Source organism: Loxodonta africana, chromosome 3 (genome assembly GCF_030014295.1).
Source record: "Loxodonta africana isolate mLoxAfr1 chromosome 3, mLoxAfr1.hap2, whole genome shotgun sequence".
Classification (NCBI taxonomy): Eukaryota; Metazoa; Chordata; class Mammalia; order Proboscidea; family Elephantidae; genus Loxodonta; species Loxodonta africana.
In genome coordinates, this window is record NC_087344.1 from 207,133,104 (window position 1) to 207,158,454 (window position 25,351).

The 25,351-nt window shown below is 39.7% G+C and overlaps 1 protein-coding gene across 4 annotated transcripts in view; it reads right to left on the reverse strand.

Annotated features, from left to right (window-relative positions):
* DNM3 (dynamin 3) overlaps nucleotides 1-25,351 on the reverse strand; it is a 188,852-nt gene that overhangs the window by 37,872 nt on the left and 125,629 nt on the right. For all 4 annotated transcript variants that reach the window (XM_023554244.2, XM_023554243.2, XM_023554242.2 and 1 more), the window contains exon 3: nucleotides 5,208-5,372. In XM_023554244.2, the coding sequence (XP_023410012.1) occupies nucleotides 5,208-5,372 (165 nt within the window). The remainder of the gene's footprint in view (nucleotides 1-5,207; nucleotides 5,373-25,351) is intronic.

The window sequence follows — 25,351 nt, forward strand, 5'->3', positions numbered from 1 at the left end:
GACGTGTTCAGGGAACCGTCTGGTGGAGTCGAGGGCCCATGTGTGATAGTTGTGGAGGAAGGTAAATTTGGCCAGGGAGGCTGGGGCCAGATGTGAAAACCTTGAATGCCAAGGAAAAGCGTTTGAACTTCATCCACTTGGCAATGGAGAGCCATGGAAGGCTTTTAAGCAAGTCAGTAAAACAATAAAAGAGAGTTTTTAGAAAAATTAATCTGGCTGTGATTGAAAAAGAATTTTCAAGGGTGGTAGTGGAGGTAAAGAAATGTGTTAGAAGACTTTGCAGATCACTCATGAGAAGACGAGGGTTTGCTATGGAAAGGCTACTGTGGAATAGAAAGTGTGGGTAAATATAATGCCATTGTAAATGAACAGTCAACCGAATGTGGTGTGATTTGTGATTTGGACGTGAAGGCCAAAGTAGAAGAAACAATTACAGACACCTCAAGTGCTGAGGTCTGCGTTTGAGTAAAAGCATAGAAGATCAAAAGGCAAGAAAGAAAATCAGGTTTACAAAAAAAGACAGTAAGTTTGGCTTGAGGGATATTTCTTTTACTTTCTTGAATATTCGTTCACTTCTAAACACACTTGCAGGTACTCGAGGAGTCAGAGACACGTGCACCAATCTTCCATTGTTGGGTGTATGTGTGTGTGCCTGGACAGACGGTGCAACTCAAAACCAGACAATTTTCCTGGCAATGGCCAACAATTGGGTTAAGCTCTTTTGAAGCTTTACATTTTACTGGAGTATCACTTAGAATCTACTAAACACAATTTAAAAGATGCTTCTTCCAAGAATAGATTTAAAGCAGATCTGAATTAAGAAGCAACTGTCAAACAAACCACAAAATAAAATAGTGAGGGCCTGTTTCACCATTCTGATCAAAGATCTGCCTTGACTCAACTCTTCCACTAAAAATGTCACACGACTAACGCTTTCCTGCCATCCAAATGTTTTGGCAATGTTTTCAAATAATGGGTATTACAGGCAGTCCCATTCCACACCCCCCCCACCTTGAGTTTGTCTTTAAGTCGAATCTGTAAGTCAGAACAGTTAAGTACAGTTTGTATCTAACGTCAGTTAGTCAAATGTTTGTCTTAGTATATTGTACATAGTGTACCTTTCTGTGTATCAAAAACATTAAAGAAACACTTCCAGATACACTAAAACCTCTTTAACATAATACAGTAATAATAATAATAATGTGTGATGTACATCACAAAGTAGCACCCCTTTGTTATTAGGAACCATTGTATGAACCTCAAATTTTAATATAATAGGCTGTGCGGGGGTTGGTTCTTAACTACTGGTCAGGTGTTGGTAACCTGGGTACTGCCTGTAGTAGTGTGAGAGAAAACGGCAATACAGCTAAGTGGGCTAAGAGCACGGGCTTTGGAATATGACGGCTCTAACACTTATTGCTCTGGGCCAAATAACTTCTTTGGGTCCCAGGCTCCTCATCTGTAAAATGGGAATATCAGTAGCTACCTCATGAGTTGTTGTGAAGATTAAGTGAAATAACGAGTATAAATCCTCTAACACAATGCCCAGCATATGGTTAGCGCTCAATAAACAAAAGCTATTGTTTTTACAGTTGTTGTTGTTGTTAGGTGCCACTGAGTCTATTTCGACTCATAGTGACCCCGTGTGATGGAGCAGAACGGCCCAGAGGGTTTTCTAGGCTGTAATTTTTTAATCTTTATGGGAGCAAATCACTAGGTCTTTCTCCCATGGAGCCACCAGTGAGTATGAACTGCCAACCTTTTGGTTAGCAGCTGAGTGCTTAACCGCTGTGCCAACAGGGCTCCTTTTTCTTTTTTTTCTTTTTACAGTACATAGGCTAAATTGGCATTGGGTACATCGAGGTAGCAGAACAAGTAGAAAGCTGTTGTAGTAGTGCAGGCATCAAGGACATACAGTTAAGTACAGAGCATAGATGAACATTTTCTTTTGCATTCAAAGCAAATTTTTAGAAAGGCCCTTCTACCTTCCTCCTGCTAGCCTAGTCTTGTAAGCCTATGACTGGAGTTTAGAACAAAGGAGGGCGGTTTCGGGGGAGTTTCCAGACACCCCAGGGACTTTCTGAGCAGTCTGTATGTCTAGGGAACAAATATGTAAATTAAGAATTCTGCGGGACCATTAGAGGCCAAGTAGATCCCTCCTGGAGGACAGCATTTAGAAAGTGCCTCACAGAACACAACATAAACTAATTAAGCTGGGACGTGAAATTTGAAATAATATTTATGCTTTTAATTATAGCACCTTATATTTGTATGGCTCTCAAACATTCTCACACACCAAGCTCCATGCCGGCGCAACCTCTACGGGCGAGATAAACAGAAATTACTGCGCCATGTCGTTCTGCTCAGCGTAAAGGAATGTGAGGCCGTTAAAAACCTTCTCTTCTGTAGCAACCTGAAATATGTCTGGATCTTAACCCTTCTTGGTCTTTATTACTAAGATCAGTTCAAAGCCCTCACAAATAGAAGAGACATTTCTAGGGTTTTCATGCAGCTCGGTTACCAAGGAGACCCTTGCTTTGGAACGGCTTCGTTTCTGGATAGGAGGACCAGAGTACGCACCAAAACCTGCCCACGGAGGTTATTTTAATTGCCATGTTTAATTTAGTGTAGTTTTAGAGGACGGCTTGGTAAGAATCTGGTGCTTTTTTTGGAGATCTCAGATCTACCTAAGCCTGCTTTCCTTTTTCCAGGGATTTAGTTTCGATAAAGACCAATGGAGATTTCCTTGTTTAAAAAGCAGCGCCCTTGACTCTCAGAAACATAAAGCTGGGCAAAAGAAATTAGACACAAAAAAGCATAAACTATATGATTCCAAAGTTCAAAAACAGGCAAAACTAATCTACGGTGCGAGAAATCACGAGTCTCACCTTTGCGCGGGGGGCTGAGGGGGCAAAGAGTGGGGTTTCTGGGGTCCTGACCAGCTCTGTTTCTTGAGCAGGATGCTGGTTATAGCTAGACAACTATGAGGTGTGCATTTTCTGCACAAGTGTTAAGCTTCAATAATTCTTTTTTCACCCATAGGCTGACTTTAAGGAAATCTTTGCGCATACATGCAAGAAGTACAATGCCATTTCATAGTATTTAAAAGGCGTTATAAATTGCTTTGTTTTTTCAAAATAACACCCTTCACGAAGTTTTCTCACCTGAAAATCCAAGTGTAAATTCTTGACCCTTGGAAAGAAATCAGTGCTCTGGCATTGAAGACGGTCTTTCTCCTCAAATAATGAACATTTAAAATAACATTTTTCTTCATGTGCATTAAAAGTACAGTAAGTTTTGAAACTAGGGCACATGTTACTAATTTTCCACCAAGGTGCCAGTGGACCTTCAGTGGTCCAGAAGCTCACGGTATAGGTGGGAGATGCCTTTAAGTTTCATATTTGTTCTTTTAAAAATTCCATAAAAACTTTATATTCTACTTTGTATTATTTGGGCTTGTTTTAATATGAGAAATGTGTTTTAAGTTACTTATTGGTTAAAATAGCTATCTTCTTCCTCTCCTCCCACCCCCCAATTAAATCTTCAAGTAAATTAGCTCCCCAGGAAGATGCTCTATGTACACCCTCAGGGGGAGGAGAAGACCCCTACTTTGAGAAGGCTCACTTACAGTTTTCCTAACCCTGCCATAGGCCAATATCTGATGTTGAAATGAGAAAACACCAGACTATAAGAAGAAAGCTAGATTTTAATCTTGACTCTGCTGCCCTTAGCTGTGTGCTCCAGGACAAGTCTCCTAACCTCTCGGAGCCTCAATTTCTTCATTTACAAGCTGGGAAAAAGAATGGCTATTCAGCAGGAGGCTGATGTGAGGACCTCACAGAATCAGGTGTTGATGCCGAGGGTTTCATATACAGGATTATGCGCCGACGGGCCACACACAATTTTAGAATAAAGCTGGATCCATTTCCTTGCTTTTCGGGTGGAGAGCTTCTGGTGGGGTAAGCGGCGGTGAAGAGGCCATCAAAATGTGCCTGCCATGGGGGCGTTAGGTGTGTGTTGGCTTTAGGGTCCCGGAGCCAAACTCTGCTGCTTTGCCTGTAGCCTGTCCAGAAGAACCGCCTGCCATAAACTTGCTATTTCTTTGTGCCGTTGTTACCTGGTATGTTTAAGTAATGAAACAGCTGCTGCATTTCAATAGACAAAGGCTTACAGTATGTCTGAGGCAAGGCATTTACTGCTGGGCTTTAAACTTCTTAAACAATTCCATATGGAGGCTTGAGTGGCAGAGCACTTAATGTAAACTTTCAAAGGAAACTGCCCACCAAATTCTGAACTTTATGAAAATTGGCTGAAACATATCCTTTTTCAGAAGGCAGAGTAGCCATTCCAGTTTCAAAGAGGAAAGGCCACAGCACTGCTTTAGATAAACCAGAAATCGGGGACCTGTTTTAGGAATTCACAGGCTCTGGAGGGACAACTAGCTTTTCACTCAAAGCCATTTATAGAAGCGGCAGGGTTAAGGGAATGGACTATAGAATTAGGAGTCCAAGTATTAGTTTTCTAGTTGTGATTACATCATTAATTCTCTCGCTTGAAGGTCTCTTCACTTTAAATCAAATAAAAAATCAACACACATGCATGGCTCAGGGCTGGGTGTTCACTATGCTTCAGTTTCCTTGTATTCAACGGGGAGCTCTGGGAGTGAACAAAGGAGCCCAGACACTCTGTACAAGAAAATGTCAAGAGAATATGAGTGCATATGTTAAAAGGGATTTTACATACGTAGTAAAAATAATACTCAAAGAAAAGTGGCTTTTCCTTCTTCTCTCCCTCCCTCTCTCCCTTCCTTCTTCCCTTCGTTCCCCCCACTCTTTCTTTATTTTTGTGTTTAATGTCAAGGTCTAGGAGCCAGGGCATCTGGTTTTATTGCTGCCTTTGAAACTAATTTATACCATGACCTTGGCTATGGTATTTTTGCTGCACTTTATTCTGAGCAAATCCACACCTTTCTAGAGGAGACATCCAATGGGGAACACTGCAAAATGAGAACTTTTTAGTTTTACATTTTCTTTCCTAAGTTCCCTTTCACTGGTCAGTCACTTGTCACTTGTAATGGAAAATGATGAATCTGGGTAATAGGTATTTCAGCCATCCAGAAAATATCACAAAGGAACGGAAGAGACTGTGAGCAATGACCATGCCAGGATGGGCCGGACGTTAAAACGAGACAGCTCAGAACCACTTACGTTATTGATCATGAGGTGCATGATGGTTTTGGGAATTAGGTCACGGATACATTTGTTGATAATAGACATGTAGGAGTCTACGAGGTTGCGAATGGTCTCCACTTGTCTCTCCAGCTGTGGGTCCATGGAAAAGTTTTCTGCTTGTCCATTCTCCTCACTCTCAGTCTGGTAGATTGGGAACAAAACATGAATTGTCTCCCATTAGTACAAAAGAAAAAATACACCAGGCACTACCAGGTAATCAACTTCTGCTTAGCATGTTTGGAGTTTATACTACCACACGGTAACATCTTTATCTTATCGCACGTCCATTAATTCCAAAAAGAAATCAGAACTCTGCAGCTCTTATACTACTTTTAGCCTGCCACATTCTAGGAAAAGAAAGTATTCCAATTCTGAATGAATGTTGAGATGAATAACCAGATAAACAGTCTACCTAACACCATACCTCTAGAGAATCATCTCATTTTAAGCCATTTCCAAGCTGGCCAAAGAACTGAGTCCAGATATATGACGCAGATGTAAACCTCTGGGAGGAGTCTCCTGGGGATTCCACAGATTAGAAATAACCTTGGTGTTGTTCTGGAAATCCTGAGTCTGCTCTGAAACGGATCAGCCCCGATGCAAAACTAAATCTCCCAGGGCTGGCCTGGAGCCGTGTAAGAGATAGCAAGCATAATTCATTCTCCCATGCACTTGCTGGAATCTGTTATGTAAATTCATGCTGCTGTCATCACTACTAAAGGCTGGCTCCATTGTGAAAAATGTACAATTTTAACTTCCAACGTGTTATTCTTTGTATAAAGCAGAACACATCAATACACACAAAAAAAATTGTGCAATAGGAGAAAAGCATCTGTTTTCTATACTATGGGACCTGAGTTAATTAATGTTGGCTTATTTTTTTTTATCCACCAGAGGCTGGGCTGGAATGGTATCTTCATCATTAAGGGCTGACCTATTGGCTTGGCTTTGAAATCAATTTAGAACAAAAGGTCTCTATTTCAAGTCAGACTGAACCATCTAAGCCCCCGAACACGATACGGATATTGTTAGTGGTCTCGCTACTTTCTAGTGTTTGGAAAGATTTAATTGCAAATGCAAAAAAAGGGAAATAATTTATTGCTTCCAATGTGGACATGGAGTACTTTTCTTAGGAAATGTACATACTTTGATCTGCTAGCTTTGCAATCCTCCAATCAGTTCTAGGCACAGCACTGTGCTAAATAGCCTAGCTGGGTCTACAAATGCAGAGCCCTCCCACTGAATTAACATGCACACGTGAAAGGCAGATTATAGAACACCAAATTAACAACAGCATCGTTCACACAGCCTTCTCTCTCTCTCTCTGGAATATCTAACACTTTAAAAAATGTATTAAAACAATACAAGCTCACTCTAAAAAACAATAGTCAGTTTCCATCCCTGGGAGTATGGCCCATGCTTTAGAGTGACAGAGGGCATTTCTGAGGACGCGTACTGCTCCTACAGCAGAGGACTGGGGGGCTCAAAAATGAAAGCTGTTGCCCCATACCATTTCTTTGAAAATAATCTTTTTAGTCAATGAAAGAAAGAACTAAGTCAAGTCTGACACAGCTTCTCATTTTTATTGATAGTCTGTGATACAGGCACAAGAGGACCTGGGGTAGATAGGTAAAAAGCTAAGGCTACGAAGTGGTAAAATGATACAGGAAGGGTCAGCAGTGAAAAAACCAATCCCCTTCTCAACTTCTTTCTGGGGTGCATGTGCTCCACACTGCACCTGTATTCCAAGGATCAGCGGTAACTTCAGTGCTATTTCATGGGCACTGTATTTGAAAGTAAAAACTTTAGGTTCAAATTCAGGCTCTCTCAGGTGCTGGTTGTGTGGCCGTGCTTCAGCTACCTGATGTGACTGAGACTCAGCTTCCCAGCTTTAAAATGGGAATACCTGCCTGAAGACCTGTGGCAGCTAAATGAGATAACCTATACAGAATGACCCAGCAGAGCGCCTTGTGGGTGCTCAGTCAATGTTAGTTTCTTTTCCTTCCTGCCTGGATATTCATGGACTAAGATTAAGAGGGGTGTTTGACTCTCAACACAGTATGAAGATTTAGATGACAAATTGCAACACAAAACATTTTCAATTCAAGCAATATATGAGGCTTTTTTGATTGTTTTCCAACTCCATGTTTTCTGCAAGCTATTTGCCTTGCCTGGAATCCCCTCCTCCCACCAACCCTTTCCCTACCTGTGAAGACCTTTCATCTTTCAAAGCCCTATGTCCCTATCACCTGTTCTAGAAAAGCTCCTGGAAGCCCTCAGACCCTCCATATTCCACCTGTGCCTTGCACTCGCTTTTGTTATTTAATACCCAGCTTAGGCATATCCAGAGTCCTGGTGGTGAAGTGGTTAAGCGTTTGGCTGCTAACCAAAAGGTCAGCAGTTTGAATCCACCAGCTGGTCTTTGGAAACCCAATGGGGCAGTTCTACTCTGTCCTATAGGGTCGCTAGGAGTCAGAATCAACTCAATGGCAACAATTAGTATATTGGGGTCCCCTGCTAGACTTGGGGATCTTGTTTCTCTGTCCCTTCTCAGCACCCAGCACAGAGCTTGGTGCACGGGAGGAGTTGGACTGAACACTACAGGAGAGCTAACCCAAGTCCAGGAAGCTGCCCAGTGCATTTCAGTGTCCCTAGGAGTGGCTACTTGGTGAAGCAATGAAAGTGTAGAGAAACCCCAAGCTGATGGGCTAGGATCCTACTTGATAATAAAAAGGATGATAAGATAATTATGAAATTACATATATGAAGGAGAAAAGATGACCCACACCTTTAAGGAAAACACCTTTTATATAAAGCAGTACAAACCTCCATAATGAGTACAATACGATTCAGCTGTCTCTTTGATCTAAAACATACTTGGGTTTTGCTATAGTATTTGGCGTTATGCGGGTGATGGAATTTCAGCACCAACCTACTACCTCCAACCTATTACCTCTCCTGGGAACACTTACCAAGCACTTACTTGTGTTCCAGGCACTGTGCTATGCACTTTACACAGAAGATACCTGCCATGAGGTTAGGAAGTGGGAACCATTGTTGTTGTCAACCTACAGAAGAGGACTCTGAGGCTCCAGGAGCTAAGGTTTCAACCCATGTGTTCAATAAACACAAGACGGGTACAATTTTAAACCAATTTCTTCTTTTGCTTAGGTGTGAAAAACAAGAAGTATGATCAAACAGTGAAAAATTCATATCAAGTAGGTTTCATAGATAATATATGTAAAAAGAGCTTTTTGGAAAAAGATGTCAATGAAGCACTGATATTTGCGAAAAAAATGTTTGGGTCAAAACAGAGCAGAACAAATAGTATTTATTAAATAAATTTCCAGAAATATGAAAAACCAGGTAAATTAAATCACACTCTACATTTTCATGTTGTTGTTGACAGGTTCCTTCGAGCTGATTTTCGACTGGTAGTGACCCCATGTGACAGAGCAGAACTGCTCCATAGGGCTTGCTAGGTTGCAGTCTTTACAGGTGAAGATCAACAAGTCTTCCCCCGCAGAGCAGAGCTGCTGGTTGGGTTCACATTGCCAACCTTCCAGTTAGCAGCTGAGTGCTTAACTGTTGCGCCACCTGGGCTCCTTCATTTCCACACAGAAACATCAAATTTCCCCATTTCACACTATTCTGAACATTTAGCCTTGCTTTACTGTTTTGCATATCAAAATATGCAAAAACACTGAGTTTCACTGTTTGAAACCAGATACAACTAATAGGCAAAGTGTCAGAGTGAGTGAAGAAGAACAAATGTTCTAACACTCAACATTTGTGAAGAACTAAGAGGCGTTTCCAAAACAACCAACGGAACAATTTGAAATTCTCTTTGGGTTTTAGAAATACTAGTAGTGTCGAAGTGGCTAAGAGCCCAGGCTGCTAACCAAAAGGTTGGCAGCTTGAATCCACCAGCCACTGCTTGGAAACCCCATGGGGGAGTTCTCCTCTGTCCTATAGGGCTGCTACGAGTCCGAATCGACTGGAGGGCACAAAGACAACAGTAGACATGTGGTCACATACAAGTTGTAACTACTCTGACACCATGGACATGGTGGGAAGTCACAGAATTCAGAATACAAATTTGATGGCTTTAGAAAGAAACAAGCAATAATTTACCCTTCTGAAATGTCTAAGATGAATGGGGAAAAAGGCACGTAGATGGAATTCTTCTTTTAACTGAGTAATTGCAGAGAGCAAATGCTGGCTTTTCCCCACCTCCAGCTCTAACCGGATTCCCTATAGTGCTCTTTTCTGTATGTATAACACGGATGACTATGTATTTTTTCTTTGTTTAAATTACAGGATTGCAATAAGATTCTTTGCAGTCGAAGCTCTGAAGTGACAGCTGTTTATCATTATCCTCATCAAGGGAATGTAAAATAAAAATAGTAATTTGTCTCTGATCTTTGAGGCAAAAGAGAATGGTCTGCAAACATTTAACCTTTTATGTGCAGGTTCATTGATGCTATTTACAAATGTGAATGATGTTGTAGAAACCAGCTTTCTTCTGAAAACACAATGGACAGACTTTCCTAGTGCCATTTTTTTTTCTAACAAGCTTTTGATAACTTTAATGAAATTTAAACAATAAAAAATAAACAACCCAGCTTTATAAAGGTGAGGTTGTTTCCAAAAATTAATATCATAACTTTCTTTCTTATGAAACTCTTTGCACAATATTTAAGAAATGAGCTGTTTTCCAAAATTTAAAGACTTTCTCCTCAAACCTTTAACAGGTAAGAGAATGAAACAGCTGCATGAGAAATAATTCCCGCCATACTTTGAAACAGCATTACGGATGTTCTGGGCTTGACTGGGATGTCTGTTTTTCGTGTGCTTTGTTTTGTGTCTTCCTTTCCTTAAATCTCTTATCTAATTATGTCTTAGGCTTATTTGAGGACCATTGAAACTTTCTAAATAAGGTTGGTGACTTTAACTCCTTAAAAGTAGAATACTGAAATTCAAAGTATCCTGACAGTATGATGTACATAAAATAATACAGAGTGAATGGAGTGTTCGCTGCATCTATATTTACCAATGGGAAGCACTGGAAAATAATCTATAGATCTACACAAGTGATTTTTCTAGACAGCTGATGCCTACCCCTGGTGGTGCAGTGGTTAAAATTAAGCGCTCGCCACTAACCAAAAAGGTCTTTGGTTCAAACCCACCAGCCGCTCCACAGGGGAAAGTTGTGGTAGCCTGCTTCCATAAACATTTACAGCCTTGGAAACCCTATGGGGCGGTTCTACTATGAGTCAGAATTGACAGCAACGGGTTTGGTTTGGTTTGCGCATTTTTTTTTCTATTATTGTTACACAGCTCTCCACTGCCTTAAACAAGAGTGACAAATATTATTTAACTTCTCCATAATGTATCAGGTCATTGTCATGAAAATACTGTTAACTATGAATTTTTTTTTTTTTATGGTAACGCAGCTTTGAACTTTTCAGCCCCACACTGTCGAGAATGTTTTCACTGAAAACCTTTCCCTACTCCCAATAATCCAGCTAGTGTGTAGTGGCAAGGAAGGTAGAAACCAAACTTGTTAAAAACTGTGTGAGAAACATGCCTGAGGACGCTGCTGAGAAAAGGGTTAGGTAATAAACTACCAGGCTGTAGTCTAGCTCTTTGTGATAGGTATTTCACTAATTAATTCAACGAATACATAGTTAGCATCTATGGCAGACTGTAAGAGACACAGAGGCAGTCTAAAAACACAGGCTTTGCTTGTGAGCTTACACTTAAGCAGGGAGGGCATAGAATAAGAAAATAAAAAGTGTGAGGAAAGCCACTGAGCAGGTCAAAGAATATGCTAAATGAGCTCAGGACACGGTGGACCCCAGGGGTAATCTTTATGGAAGGGTAACATTTGGGACAGACCTTAAAAATTGGGTGCGATTTCAAAGACAAAGGCTGGAACTGAGGGAACATGACATTGTTTTATCCCCAGTAGCCAGCCCAGTGGCCTCCATATAAACCCGTTGCCCTTGAGTTGATTCTGACTCATGGTGACTCCATGTGTTTCAAAGTAGAACTGTGCTCCATAGGGTTTTCAATGGCTGTAATCTTTTTTCTTTCTTTCTTTTTTTTTTTTAATTAATTCTTATCCTGCTTTAAGTGAAAGTTTAAAATCAGGTCAGTCTCTCATACAAAAATTTACATACACCTTGCCATACACTCCTAACTGCTCCCCCTCCAAAGAGACAGCACAGTTCTTCCCTCCACTCTCTCTCCTCGTGTCCATTGGGTAGCTTCTGGCCTCCTCTGCCCTGCCATCCCCCCTCCAGACAGGAGAAGAATGGCTGTAATCTTATACCACGGACTGCCAGAAGAGCAAGCAAATCTGTCTTGGAAGCAGTACAGCCAGAAGGCTTCTTAGAAGAGAGGAGGGCGAGACTTTGTCTCACAAACTTTGGACATGTTATCAGGAGGGACCAGTTGCTGGAGAAGGATATCATGCTTGGTAAAGTAGAGGGTCAATGAAAAAGAAAAAGACCCTCAATGAGATGGACTGACAGAGTGGCTGCAATGATAGGTTCAAGCACAACAACGACTGAGAGGATGGGGCAGGACTGGGCAGTGTTTCGTTCTGTTGTACATAGGGTTGCTATGAGCTGGAATCAGCTCCATGGCACCTAACAACCTGACAGGCTTTTCTTCCACAGTGCTGCTGGGTGGATTTGAACTGCTAGACTTTCGGTTAGTAATTGAGAGGAAACCACCCGACACATAAACCAAACCCATTGCCATCAAGTTGATTCCAACTGATAGTGACCCTATTGGACAGAGTGGAACTGCTCCATAGGGTTTCCAAGGGGTGCCTGGTGGATTCCAACTGCCAATCTTTTGATTAGCAGCCGTAGCTCTTAACCAGTACGCCACTTGGGTTCCCAAGGGTCTTAATAAACATGTGGAATTAAGAAAAAAACCCAACCCAGACCATTTTTAGTTACGCCTGAGATTGGGTTTTTGTTTCAGAGGGAACCTGAGGGACTGAGCTGCAGATACCCAGGGTGTTACTGTACAGTAAATGCGATTCATCTCTTGGACTCCTAGAACTGAGGTCTCAGAAGGGTTGCTTCTCTGCCTGGGCAGTATATATAACTATCTACAACCAGGTTGCATGCTGAAAGATATAAAGAGTTTGATGAATCTGATTGAGGATGTCTGCGTATTTGAACTGTGATTATAGCCAAAAATGCTGGGTGGCAAAGGGGATATCAATTTGAATCTCCAATCTGCAAGAAACATCCAAAATGCAGGAGAAAACACTGAGCCTACTTCGGTTGGGTCAGCCTGGATAGCCGCTAAGTTAACAGGCAGGACCCAGCTTTGTTTGCTCATGTTATTTTCATTTTTATTCTCCCTTGTCTCTCCTCCTTTACCTATTATTGTCTTTTTATTTTCCCTATTGCTTTTATTCTCTTTTCCTCTTTATAGTATCATAATAAATATTTTGAAACCATGTAAAATTAATGCAAAATTAAACAGCTATACAATAAAATCCTTTAGGATTTTAAAGCTATTGTTTAAAAAAAAAAACTATTTTAATTTTGATGTAGCCCTGTACCTTTTTTTTTTTTAACTCTGGTTCAGCCCAATAGCTGCCTGGTGGAGTGTTTATTTCTGTGTGCTGCTAATACTTGTGTCTGAGTCCCTAATAAATAACTTGGATGACGATAGCAATGAATGACTGGAATTTAAAGGAATAAGGAGGGACTGCCTCACATGACTGACAGTCATTACATTTGCATTTAAGATGCATTGAAACAATTGCTTTTATCTGCGACTATAAAAATATATGGATATGAGGATTCTTAGACAAATATGAAAACTTATAAACCCTGTTCTTAGTTTCTCTTAATAGAAGTCATAATAATTCTAATATGGTTTATAATCTATCTAAAGATCTGTCTTGCTTTATATAACAGATGAATTGAAACATGAAAATTCATATATTAAATATTTTAAACACATGATCAAATATTGTTATTCAAATAATCTTACACAGAGGAAAATATATATACTGAGTTTGCTTACAATGAAACAAACTTTTTCTCCAGATAATAAATGGTCTCCACAGGAGCAATTTAAATGGGTTCTTTAAAAAGAACCACTCACCTCACCATTATTTTTGGTTTTTTAGATAATATTAGTAATTTTCAAAGGAACAAAATTATTTTAAACTGTTGATTATCGGAAGATATGTCTGTGTTTGTTTAAAATTCACCTTTGTCACACAGAAAATCCTTTTCCCAAAAAGAACTAAAATTAGAATCCATTGATAAACATTTCCTTAAATTTCTTTTTTAGTGAATAAAACATCTCTTTGGAACCGCAAAACAGGAGCTGAGTATTTTCAAACAGGAAATCTCTAGAAAATGGTAAGAGGTAAAATGAGGGTGAACATACAAGCCGTCGTCCTATGACAGAGTATAAGACGATAACTTCTAATTGACGCTACGTTGCCCAGTGGGGTCTGCAGGTGCTGTGGGCAATGAGAGAAGCAGGATCAGTGAGGGCTATGATGGGGTTTACATGGCTCACTCTAACCATGTACCCTTCATGTCACAGCATTCTTTAAGACAGACGGATGGAGGAATAAAAAATTAATCCACCTTCATCCCCTCTATTCAGCCACGAGGTCTTGCTACCCCTCTTCTAGATCAAATATAAATTTGGGGAGCCCTGGTGGTGCAGTGATTAAGTGCCCAGCTGCTAAACGAAAGGTCATGGTTTGAACCCACCAGCCTCTCCTCAGGAGAAATATGGGGCAGTCCGCTTCTGTGAAGATTTACAACCTTGGAAACCCTACGGGACCATTATGCTCTGTCCCACAGGGTGTCTATGAGCCGGGATCCACTTGATGGCAGTGGGCTTGGGCCCTTCCTACTCTGGGTCCTGGTGCTTACAGTGGGGCTGCTCAACTCCCTGGCGACAGGTTAGTTTAGTTGGTCTGGCCAGTCTACTCTACACTCCAGTCCTCCCGGCCTCCATGGTGACGGGATGGCATGCGACCAAGCAAAACCAATCAAAGCACTTTTGTCAGAACTATCAGGAAAGAGACATCTCTTTCAGCTAGGAATGAAAACTTGTTAAGTAAGCCTGATAGGCGAGCCTGCCTAAGAATGGAAAGGAGCCTGAACCTGCCTGAGGAAGGAGCCAATGCAGAGAAGAGCATAGCTGAGACATAAATAGAGACAGATTTTTGAAGCAGTTGTTTGAGTGCCTGTATCCGGTTGAGACAGATCTACTTCTGGGTTGTGCAGTTAAATGCGGCAGCAAATGTCTTTCTTTTTTTTTTTTTTTTTAAGTGGAGTAAGTTGGAATTTAATTTCTTTTACCTATATCCTGAAGAATCCAAGTGAATAAAACACTTAAATATTATTCATCTTTCATGGCTTAATGCAAATGTAACGTACCTTGGATTGCCACAGCTAAAACGTAACATTCTCTTCTCTTTGCCTGTGTGCACTTTGCTTAGACTTCTCACCCTTCGCCTTGCAACATAGCTAGGTATGTGAATAGAATTTCCCTCCCCAAAATGAAAGTGTCTTGAAGGCAGGGACCATAATGGTTGGTGGCAAATCTATACTTGATATAACAATAAGGTGAAAGCTATAGGATTAAAAAAGATGCTTAGTTGATTCTCAGGGGATACCATTACTACAATGATACGTTCTTAGCATATTAATACATAATCTGGTCAGTGGGCTATATTTTTCTTTTTTCCTTCAAGAAAATTGGGAGAGCAACTTCTACCACATGAAGACATCTCTGCATTGGAAGTTATTGTGAGAAAAAAAATGACAGTTAAATGTCAGAGAGTTTTCAAAAGGATTTACATATACTAAGACCCACTTAATCCTACAACAGTATGAAGTAGGTATGATTATTGTGATTCCTACTTTGCAGGTGAGGAGCCTGAGTAACAGAGGAGTTAACTCACTTGCCTAAAGTCACTTAGTTAATAGCTGGTAGAGCAGAGATTCAATTCAGGCATTTTGATTCCAAAATGTACTCTCTCAACTACTGCATAATATTGCCTCTCCTCCATTCTCGTTTGGGTGGGCTTGATGCACAGCCTACCAGGAAGAGTGATGTGCAAAGACCCTGAGATGAAACCTGTGTTTCCAAATGCAGCTAGGATGACAAATATGCTCAGATGACACGTGCCTTATAGACACAAAATAATTCATGGTGTTGATCACGATGGAGACTCTTCTTTGATTCGGAAGTAATTCTTTTGCTGCTAATTTTGTAACATCGCCATCATCACAAATTTTTATAAACTCAAGTAATCAGATATTACAAAACCAAACAAAACCCACTGCCCTTGAGTCGATTCTGACTCATAGCTACCCTACAGGACAGAGTAGACCTGCCCCATAGGGTTTCCAAGGAGTGCCTGGTGAATTCAAACTGCTGACGTTTTGGTTAGCAGCCAAACTCTTAACCACTGTGCCACCTGGGTTTCCATCAGAGATTACAGTCACAAGAAAAATCCCAGTGGTTTCATTTGTAAGAAAACACCTGAAGATTAGGGAAAAAAATGACCAAGCTTGCAAGACAGTAAGTAATCTGTGTTCTGGGAATGCCAATTTCATTACCTAAAAATGAATAGCTACAAAGAAATTTTAAATTATTACATCCATCATATGATTTGTTCAGTAGACTTTCTTAAAGCTCGTTCCTTTCAGGGTTAGTGTATGAAGGGGTTTTAAAACCTATGCAATGAAGAACTGGGTCATGTTATAAAAATATAAAAATGGACAAAGATATGAAAGAAAAAATCATAAATATTGTGAACCAAAATGTCAGCCAGTTTTCTTCTTCAAAAACATTTAAATGGAGGAGTATAGATGCATCATGGTCAAATTAACAAAGCGCTAGAGAAAGCAGGCAACAAGTTCAGGTATGCCAGCAGCATAGAAGGTCCTAGCCGATAAGCTACATGGTAAACAACAGGATAAGTGCTCAGCAGCCTTGATTCATTCTTCCTTACGTAAGTCCTGAATATGAAATATTCATATACTAAGTATTTTAAACGCATTACTGAATATTGCTATTTAAACAATCTTACTGAGAATTCTTCCTAAACTGATGAGTATTTATATTTGGAAAATCTCTATCTTTATATACTGAGCTTGCTTACCATGAGATAACCTTTCATCCAAACAATAAATGCTCTACACGAACAATTTACATGGTTTCTTTATAATTTTTCTTTTAAATTTCACTTGCTTTGTGTGCAAAAACTTCTCTAGTTGTAGCTGTCTTAGTAAAACCCCAAACAAATGAATGCAATGAATTAAAAAAAACACACAATCATGAAACTCTGTGGGGAGAAGCATTATTTCTCTCAAGAGCTTAGGAAAAAAAAAAACTTTTAAAGAAACAGTCATAGTCAAGGGTTTTAGATTTCCCTGAGGTCTAGTGAACACCGTAGTTGATAAAGCCATCATCTGGATTTGATGGCAGCACTCCCCAAAGACCTCAAGATAACTTTTTCAGCCATCCCTTCACATGAGTTAGTGAGTACATCTTTGTCAAACATTCCATTGCCCAATGGCCTTACCATACAGATTAAAAAAAAAAAATCTGTCAATAGGAGAGATGAAAGTAAAATCAGAAGAAAGTTGCCTGGTCAGGCTGCTGTGAATCTTATTTCCAACATTCAAAAATATAACCTACCTGGCAATAGCACTGAACTCCGTGACTCAGGTTTGGAAAACTACTTCCAAATTTGCCAAAAACAGAGCTAGTTCTGCCTTGGCAAATACTGGTATCAATTTAGGCAAATTTTCAGTTTTCAGAAGTTAGAAATTCACGAAGGTGATGAAAGTAAGATGGATGGAAGAAGCTGAATCTGAGGATATTGAGAATAACATTAACTGGACAAAGATCTATATGCCAAGAGTAACAACCATTGAGTGTGGGATATACTCTCTTCTTGTTACTTCTCTTCATTCCTCTTCCGAAATTGAGTGTGTGTGTAGGTGTGAGCATGTGTGTATGTGTATGTGTGTGTATTCTGCTTACATGACAATGTGGAGGACATAAAGTACAGAAAACAAAACTTCCTTTGCTTCACCGTAAAACTGGTTCGTTTTGGCTACCAAATTTTGTCTACTTCTCATAAAATTGCAAAAACCGAGAAAAAAGATGACTTACAAGTCAGCAATTTATACCTACATTTATAATAAAAGTTAAAATTATTCTAAGGTATATTTAATAGGAAGATGCAATTATTGTTTTAAAAAATTTGTATTTTAAAATTCATGGTTTATGAGATAATTCGTATCACTTGGTGTATAAGAGAAAAAGTTAATGTGGTATCTTTAAAAACTTTCTTCACCTAGAATGTTTTTTAAAACGAAGTTTAGGAGCAGAAATCAGACTATATCTCCTAACAAACTTTACTCCAATAATGATTTATTAGTGGATGAAGATGTCCCTTGAGAGAGTACTAAGGTAACTTTAGATTAAAGATGTAAATGTTGCTAAGAAAACCTATCAGTGCATGCATTCATAATTTCTACAAAATGGCTTCAAAATTCCTAAAAATGTTATTGTTAGTGAACACCAGGATTTTCCTTCTGCCAATTGGTTATGTCTATGCAATCCATATTAATGCTTTCAAATTAAAACAGATGTAATGATTTCTGAATTAAAGAAGTTTAGTTAAATGAAAAATGTGATAGAATCACTTGCCTTTGAAATCTCTCTTCACACTATAAAGGCAGCCAAATGAATCAAAATGTGACTGTGACAACATTATCTGTCTAATTCAGTACACTTTCTAGCAACATTCCTCAATCACCTACATCCGGAAATATGTATAAAATAGAAAGGTCATGATACTGATTTTTAGAGGGCTAATTCTATGAGTCGGATTCGACTCGAGGGCACTGGGGTTTTTAATTATAGAATGGAAATCCTGGTGGCATAGTGGTTAAGAGTTCAGCTGCTAACCAGAAGGTCGGCGGTTCAAATCCAACAGGTGCTTCTTAGAAACCCTATGGGACAGCTCTAACCTGACCTATAGGGTCACTGTGGGTTGGAAATGACTCAACGGCAATGGGTTTCGGTTTGGTGATTACAGAACACACATGATTTTAGGTAGCCTCACACTACTTCAAGGTTGTACACTTGATTAAAATCCAAAAAGAATTAAAATAAATGAAATAATCCTAGATGGTAATTCTTACCATCCCAATTTAACTCTTTTCAAATTTAATTATATTTTTCATATTACTACAAACAATATAGTACACAAAGTCTGTAGGAGAATTGCCAAATCAGTTACTGAAAACAGCTGGATCAAACCTACATTTGTAGCATTCTTTAAAAATAAGTTAAAAAAAAATCTACCTGACTTCGGTGGATTACCCCAAATGCTCAAGTCATTTACTTTGAGCAACAATTTAGAATAACATTCAGGAGTAATGTTATGGACTTGCACTGTGTCTCCCAAAAATATGTATTGTCAGTCCTAACTTCCATGCCTGGGGGTATAAGCCCAGTTAGGAATGTGCTGTCTTTTTTATGTTAATGAGGCAGGATTAGTGTAGGATGTGTTTTGAGTCAATCTTCTTTGAGATATAAAAGAGACTAAACAAGCAAGGGAAAGCAGAGATGGGGGAAGAGAGATGCCAAGCCACAAGAAAATCGCCCAGGAGCAGAAGCTCACAAGAGACAAGGACCTTCCTCCAGAGCCGACAGAGAGGGAAAGCCTTCTCCTAGAGCTGGCACTCTGAATTCAGACTTCTAGCTTCTTAAACTGTGAGAAAATAAAGTGCGTTAAAGCCACCTACTTGTGGTATTACTGATATAGCAGCACTAGATAACTAAGACAAGTATGAACTATGAGATCAGACGACCCATATTTATATCTTGGCTGTCACTTTGTGACTTTACTGAAGTTAACGTTCAGAAGTCACTTAGCCCCTCTAGGCCTTAGATTCTAAGACTGTAAGACAGGATAGTAATAGCAACTTATGCATTTTATAAGGAGCCTTGGTGGCACAGTGGTTTAGCACTCATCTGCTAACTGAAAAGTTGGCAGTTTTAACCCTGGGGGAAAGATACGCAGTCTGTCCTATAGGGTTGCTATGAGTCGGAATTGGCTTGATGGTAACGATATTTTTTTCTTTTTTAAAATTTTTATTGTGCTTTAAGTGAAAGTTTACAGATCAAGTCAGTCTCTCACACAAAAATTTATACACACCTCGCTATATACTCCTAATTGCTCTCCCCCTTATGAGACAGCACACTCCTTCCCTCGACTCTATTTTCATGTCCATTCAGCCAGCTTCTGACCCCCTCTGCTCTCTCATCTCCCCTCCAGACAGGGGATGCCAACACAGTCTCACTCTTCACCAGTATCATTTTCTATCCCATAGTCCAGTCCAATCCCTGTCTGAAGAGTTGGCTTTGGGAATGGCTCCTGTCTTGGGCTAACAGAAGGTTTGGGGACCATAACCTCCAGGGTCCTTCTAATCTCAGTCAGACCATTAAGTCTGGTCTCTTTACGAGAATTTGGGGTCTGCATCCCACTGCTCTACCATTCCCTCAGGGGCTCTCTGTTGTGCTCCCTGTCAGGGGAGTCACTGGTTGTAGCCATACACCATCTAGATCTTCTGGTCTTGGGCCAATGCAGTCTCTGGTTTATGTGGTCCTTTCTGTCTCTTGGGCTCATAATTACCTTGTGTCTTTGGTGTTCTTCATTCTCCTTTGCTCCAGGTGGCTTGAGACCCACTGATGCATCTTAGATGGCCACTTGCTAGCATTTAAGACCCCAGAAGCCACTCTCCAAAATGGGATGCAGAATGTTTTCTTAATAGATTTTATTATGCCAATTGACTTAGATGTCCCCTGAAACCATGGTTCCCAAACCCCTGACCCTCCTATGCTGGCCTGCAAAGCATTCAGTTTATTCAGGAAACTTCTTTGCTTTTAGTTTAGCCCAGCTGTTCTGACCTCGCCTGTATTATGCATTGTCCTTCCCTTCACCCAAAATAATTCCTATCCACTATCTAACCAGTGAAAACCCCTCTCCCTCCCTAACTCCCTCCTCTTGTAATCATCAAAGAATATTTTCTTCTATGTTTAAACCATTTCTCCAGTTATTATATTAGTGGTCTTATACAATATTTGTTCTTTTGCAACTGACTAATTTCACTCAGCATAATGCCTTCCAGATTCCTCCATGTTATGAAATGTTTCACAGATTCATCACTGTTCTTTATCGATGCATAGTATTCCATTGTGTGAATATACCATAATTTATTTATCCATTCATCCGTCGATGGGCACCTTGGTTGCTTCTATCTTTTTGATATTGTAAACAGTGCTGCAGTGAACATGGGTGTATATATATCTGTTCATGTAAAGGCTCTTAATTCTCTAGGATATGTTCCAAGGAGTGGGATTGCTGGATTGTATGGTAATTCTATTTCTAGTATTTTAGGCAGTGCCAAATCGATTTCCAAAGTGGTTGTACCATTTTACATTCCCACCAGCAGTGTATAAGTGTTCCAGTCTCTCCACAACCTCTCCAATATTTATTATTTTGTGTTTTTTGGATTAATGCCAGCCTTGTTGGAGTAAGATGGAATCTCATCGTAGTTTTGATTTGTATTTCTCTAATGGCTAATGATCGTGAGCATTTCCTCATGAATCTGTTTAGTGAAGTGACTGTTCATATCCTTAGCCCGTTTTTTAATTGGGCTATTTGTCTTTTTGTAGTTGAGTTTTTGCAGTATCATGTAGATTTTAGAGATCAAACGCTGATCGGAAATGTTATAGGTAAAAACTTTTTCCCAGTCCGTAGGTAATCTTTTTAATTCTTTTGGTGAAGTCTTTGGGTGAGCATAGGTGTTTGATTTTTAGGAGCTCCCACTTATCTAGTTTTTCCTCTGCATTGTTAGTAATGTTTTGTATGCTGCTTATGCCACGTACTAGGGCTCCTAGCATTGTCCCTATTTTTTTTCTATGATCTTTATCATTTTAGATTTTATATTTAGGTCTTTGATCCATTTTGAGTTTGTTTTTGTGCATGATGTGAGGTATGGGTCTTGTTTCATTTTTTGCAGGTAGATATCCAGTTATGCCAGCACCATTTGTTAAACAGACTGTCTTTTCCCCATTTAACTGACTTTGGCCTATACTTTTTTTTTTTTTATACTTTTTTATTGATATAAATTGACCTCCGAGTACCACTTTTGCTGTATTCCAAAGGTTCTGATAGGAAGTGTTTTCATTCTCATTAGATTCTATGAATTTCTTTATTCCATCCTAATGTCTTCTATAGCCCAGTCCTTTTTGAGCAGGGTGTTGTTCAGTTTCCAAGTGTTTGATTTCTTTTCCCTGGTTTTTCTATTGTTGATTTCTACTTTTATGGTCTTATGGTCAGAGAAGATGCTTTGTAATATTTTGATGTTTTGGATTCTGCTAAGGCTTGCTTTATGATCTAATATGTGGTCTACTCTAGAGAATGTTCCATGTACACTAGAAAAGAAAGTATACTTGGCTGCTGTTGGGTGGAGTGTTCTGTACATGTCTATGAGACCAAGTTGGTTGATTTGTGCCATTTAGATCTTCCGTGTCTTTTTGAGCTTCTTTCTGGATGTTCTATCCTTTGCAGAAAATGGTGTGTTGAAGTCTCCTACTATTATTTTGGTGCTCTCTATCTTGCTTTTCAATACTATTAGAGTTTGTTTTATGTCTCTTGCAGCCCTGTCATTGGGTGCATAAATATTTAATATGGTTATATCTTCTTGGTATATTGTCCCTTTAATCATTATATAGTGTCCCTCCTTGTCCTATGTGGCATATTTAACTTTAACTGTCTATTTTGCTGGAAATTAATATTGTCACTCCTGTTCTTTTTTGATTGTTGTTCGCTTGATATATTTTTTTCCATCCTTTGGGTTTTAGTTTGTTTGTGTCTCTAAGGTGTGTCTCTTGTAGGCAGCATATAGACAGATAGTGTTTTTTTTAATCCATTCTGCCACTCTCTGTCTCTTTATTGGTGCACTTAGTCCATTTATATTCAGTGTAATTACAGATAGGTATGAGTTTAGTGCTATCATTTTGATGTCTTTTTTTTGTGTATTGTTGACAGTTTCTTTTTCCCACTTAATTTTTTTGTGCTGAGTAGTTTATCTTTATATATTGTCTTTTATTTGTTGTTGTTGATTTTGTATCTGCTGAGTCGCTAATTTTTATTTTATTTTGATGCGTAGGATTGTTATTCCCCTTTGTGGTTACTTTAATATTTACCCCTATTTTTCTAAGTTTACATCTAACTTTTCTTTCTTTATATCACCTTGTCATTCTCTCCATATGAAAGATCTATGACTACATTTCTTAGTCTCTCTTTATTATTTTAATGTTGTCTTCTTTTACATAATAACATTGCTGTTTCCTTGTTTTGAGCATTTTTTTTTAAATCTTATTTTTGTGATTTCCCTGTCTGGGTTGACCTCCGATTGCTTTGTCCAGTGTTCTAGTCATGGGTTGATATCTGATGTTATTGATCTTCTAACCAGATAACTCCCTTTTGTATTTCTTGTAGTTTTGGTTTGGTTTTTATGAATCCCTCTAAAATTCTGTTTATCCACAAATGTCCCAATTTCACCTTCATGTTTGAGAGACAGTTTTGCTGGATATATGATTCTTGGCTGGCAATTTGTTTTCCTTCAGTTCTTTATATAAGTCATCCCATTGCCTCCTTGCCTGCATGGTTTCTGCTAAGTAGTCCAAGCTTATTTTTATTGACTCTCCTTTTTAGGTGACTTTTCGTTTATCCCTAGCTGCTCTTAAAATTCTCTCTTTATCTTTGGTTTTGGTAAGTTTGATTATAATATGGCTTGGTGATTTTTTTAAAATCTACCTTATATGGAGTTTGATGAGCATCTTGGATAGATATCTTCTAATCTTTCATGATACCAGGGAAGTTTTCTACCAACAAATCTTTAACAATTCTCTCTGTATTTTCTGTTGTCCCTCCGTGTTCTGGTACTCCAATCACTCGTAAGTTATTTCTCTTGATAGACTCCCACATGATTCTTAAGGTTTCTTCATTTAAAAAAAATTTTTTTATCTGATTTTTTGTCAAATATATTGGTGCCAAGTGCGTTATCTTCAAGTTCACTAGTTCTGCCTTCCACTTGGTCAATTCTACTCCTCTGACTTTCTACTGAGTTGTCTAATTCTCTAATTTTATTGTTAATCTTCTGAATTTCTGATTGCCGTCTATGGATTCTTGCAGCTTATTAAATTTTTCATTATGTTCTTGAATAACCTTTTTAATTTCTTCAAGTACTTTTTCTTTGTGTTCCTTGACTTGTTATGCATATTATCTGATCTCTTTCCTAATCTCGTTCCTGATGTCTTGAAGAGTTCTGCATATTAATCTTTTGATTTCTGCATCCGGTAATTCCAGGAAGACACCTTCATCCAGAAGATCCCTTGATTCTTTGTTATGAGAGCTTGCTGAGGCAATCATGGTCTGTTTCTATATGTGACTTGATATTGACTATTGTCTCCGAGTCATCTATAAGTTATTGTATTAGTTTATTTCTGTTTGCTTACTGTATCCTAGCTTATTGGTTTGTTTTGATATGCCAAAATGGGTTGCTTGAGTTAGCTTGATTATTTTCCCCTTTGAAGCTCTGACATCTTGTCACCAGATGGCTAGAGCTGTTATCATGTATATTAGTCTAGTTGTCCATTCACTTTTCTTGAATGAATTCAGCTCAAGTGTCCAGGTAGCTGGTCATCAAGTGTGTGGTACAGGCTCTGTCCTACAGCCTTAGAGGGGCGGGGTGATTGGTGTAGGTACCTGTATCTGGTTGTAGCAGGGAGTCACGCTCTGGACAAGGCAGGGGGCTGAGAACTGTCCCCCAAGTGTCTGTAAGGAAAGCATGTCTCTGTTCTTTAGAGCGTACAGGTGGGTGTGTCCTGCAGATGGGCCATGGGCACCCAATGGTTTTGGTTTTAAGGACTGGGAGGTACCAGTTATCCTTGGACCCCTGTCACGGGTGGCTGGTTGACCTGAGTTAAGCCACCAGTCCTTAGGCCCCTGACGTGGGTAGGTGAGGACCCTGTTTAATAGCAAAGCCGTGTCAAATATCAAACACTCACTTCTTCACCGCGCAGCCGAAATGGTTGGAGTCTGCCAACAAGGCCTATTCTCCTGAAACAGGCCCATACAGGTCTATGCAGGGAGGAAAGGTATTCAAAGTCCAGGGAGCATTTATGCCCGGACAGGGGTTGCTTCTGTCCTGAGCTCCTGAGGTTAGTGGAGCTAGCAAATTATCTTTTCCCCCAATCATGAATTTATTCCTACTCCAAGTCTGGGAGGATGGCTCTGGGTGCTCAACAGGACCTATCTCAGGCCCAGGGGAATCAACAGCCTTTGAAGCTGGCTTGGGAGTGGGGGGCGGGGTAAAATATACACAAGTACTTAGCTTTTGCAGAGAGCGTCATTCTTCTCTGGTTCTGGAGGCGTGAGTAGGCTGTGCGGTTGGCTGCTTCTGCCTGAGGAACTGCGGCTGAATGCTACTACCAGCCTGCTGCAGCCACTCCCAGGAATGGCGCCTGAGGGATCCCAGCGATTCAATTTTCCAGCCATTCCTCTCTGCTTCTGAATCGTATCTCTGTCCCCCTGCCACTTCGTCCATTTTCGGACTTTGCCTTTGCTGTTCAGGGCCCCTAGCTTGTTGATATAGTCGTTTCACTTGTTTTTTGGGGTCTTTTTTTTTTAAGAGGGAGTGTAGGAAGCATCTGCCTATTCTGCCATCTTGGCCCCGCCTCCTTTTTTTTTTTTTTTTTTTTAATATATATACACATTTTATTGGAGCCCTGGTGGTGGTATGGTTAAGTGGTCAACTGTTAACTGAAAGTTGGCTGTTTGAGCCCACCCAGTGGCTCCATGGGAGAAGTCCTGGTGATATGCTTCCCTAAAGATTACAGCCTAGAAAACCTTATGAGGCAGTTCTACTCTGTCACATGAAGTTGCTGTGATTTGAAAATAGACTTGACAGCACAGAACAACAACATACATTTCATAGGGTGGTGCAAGTATAGAC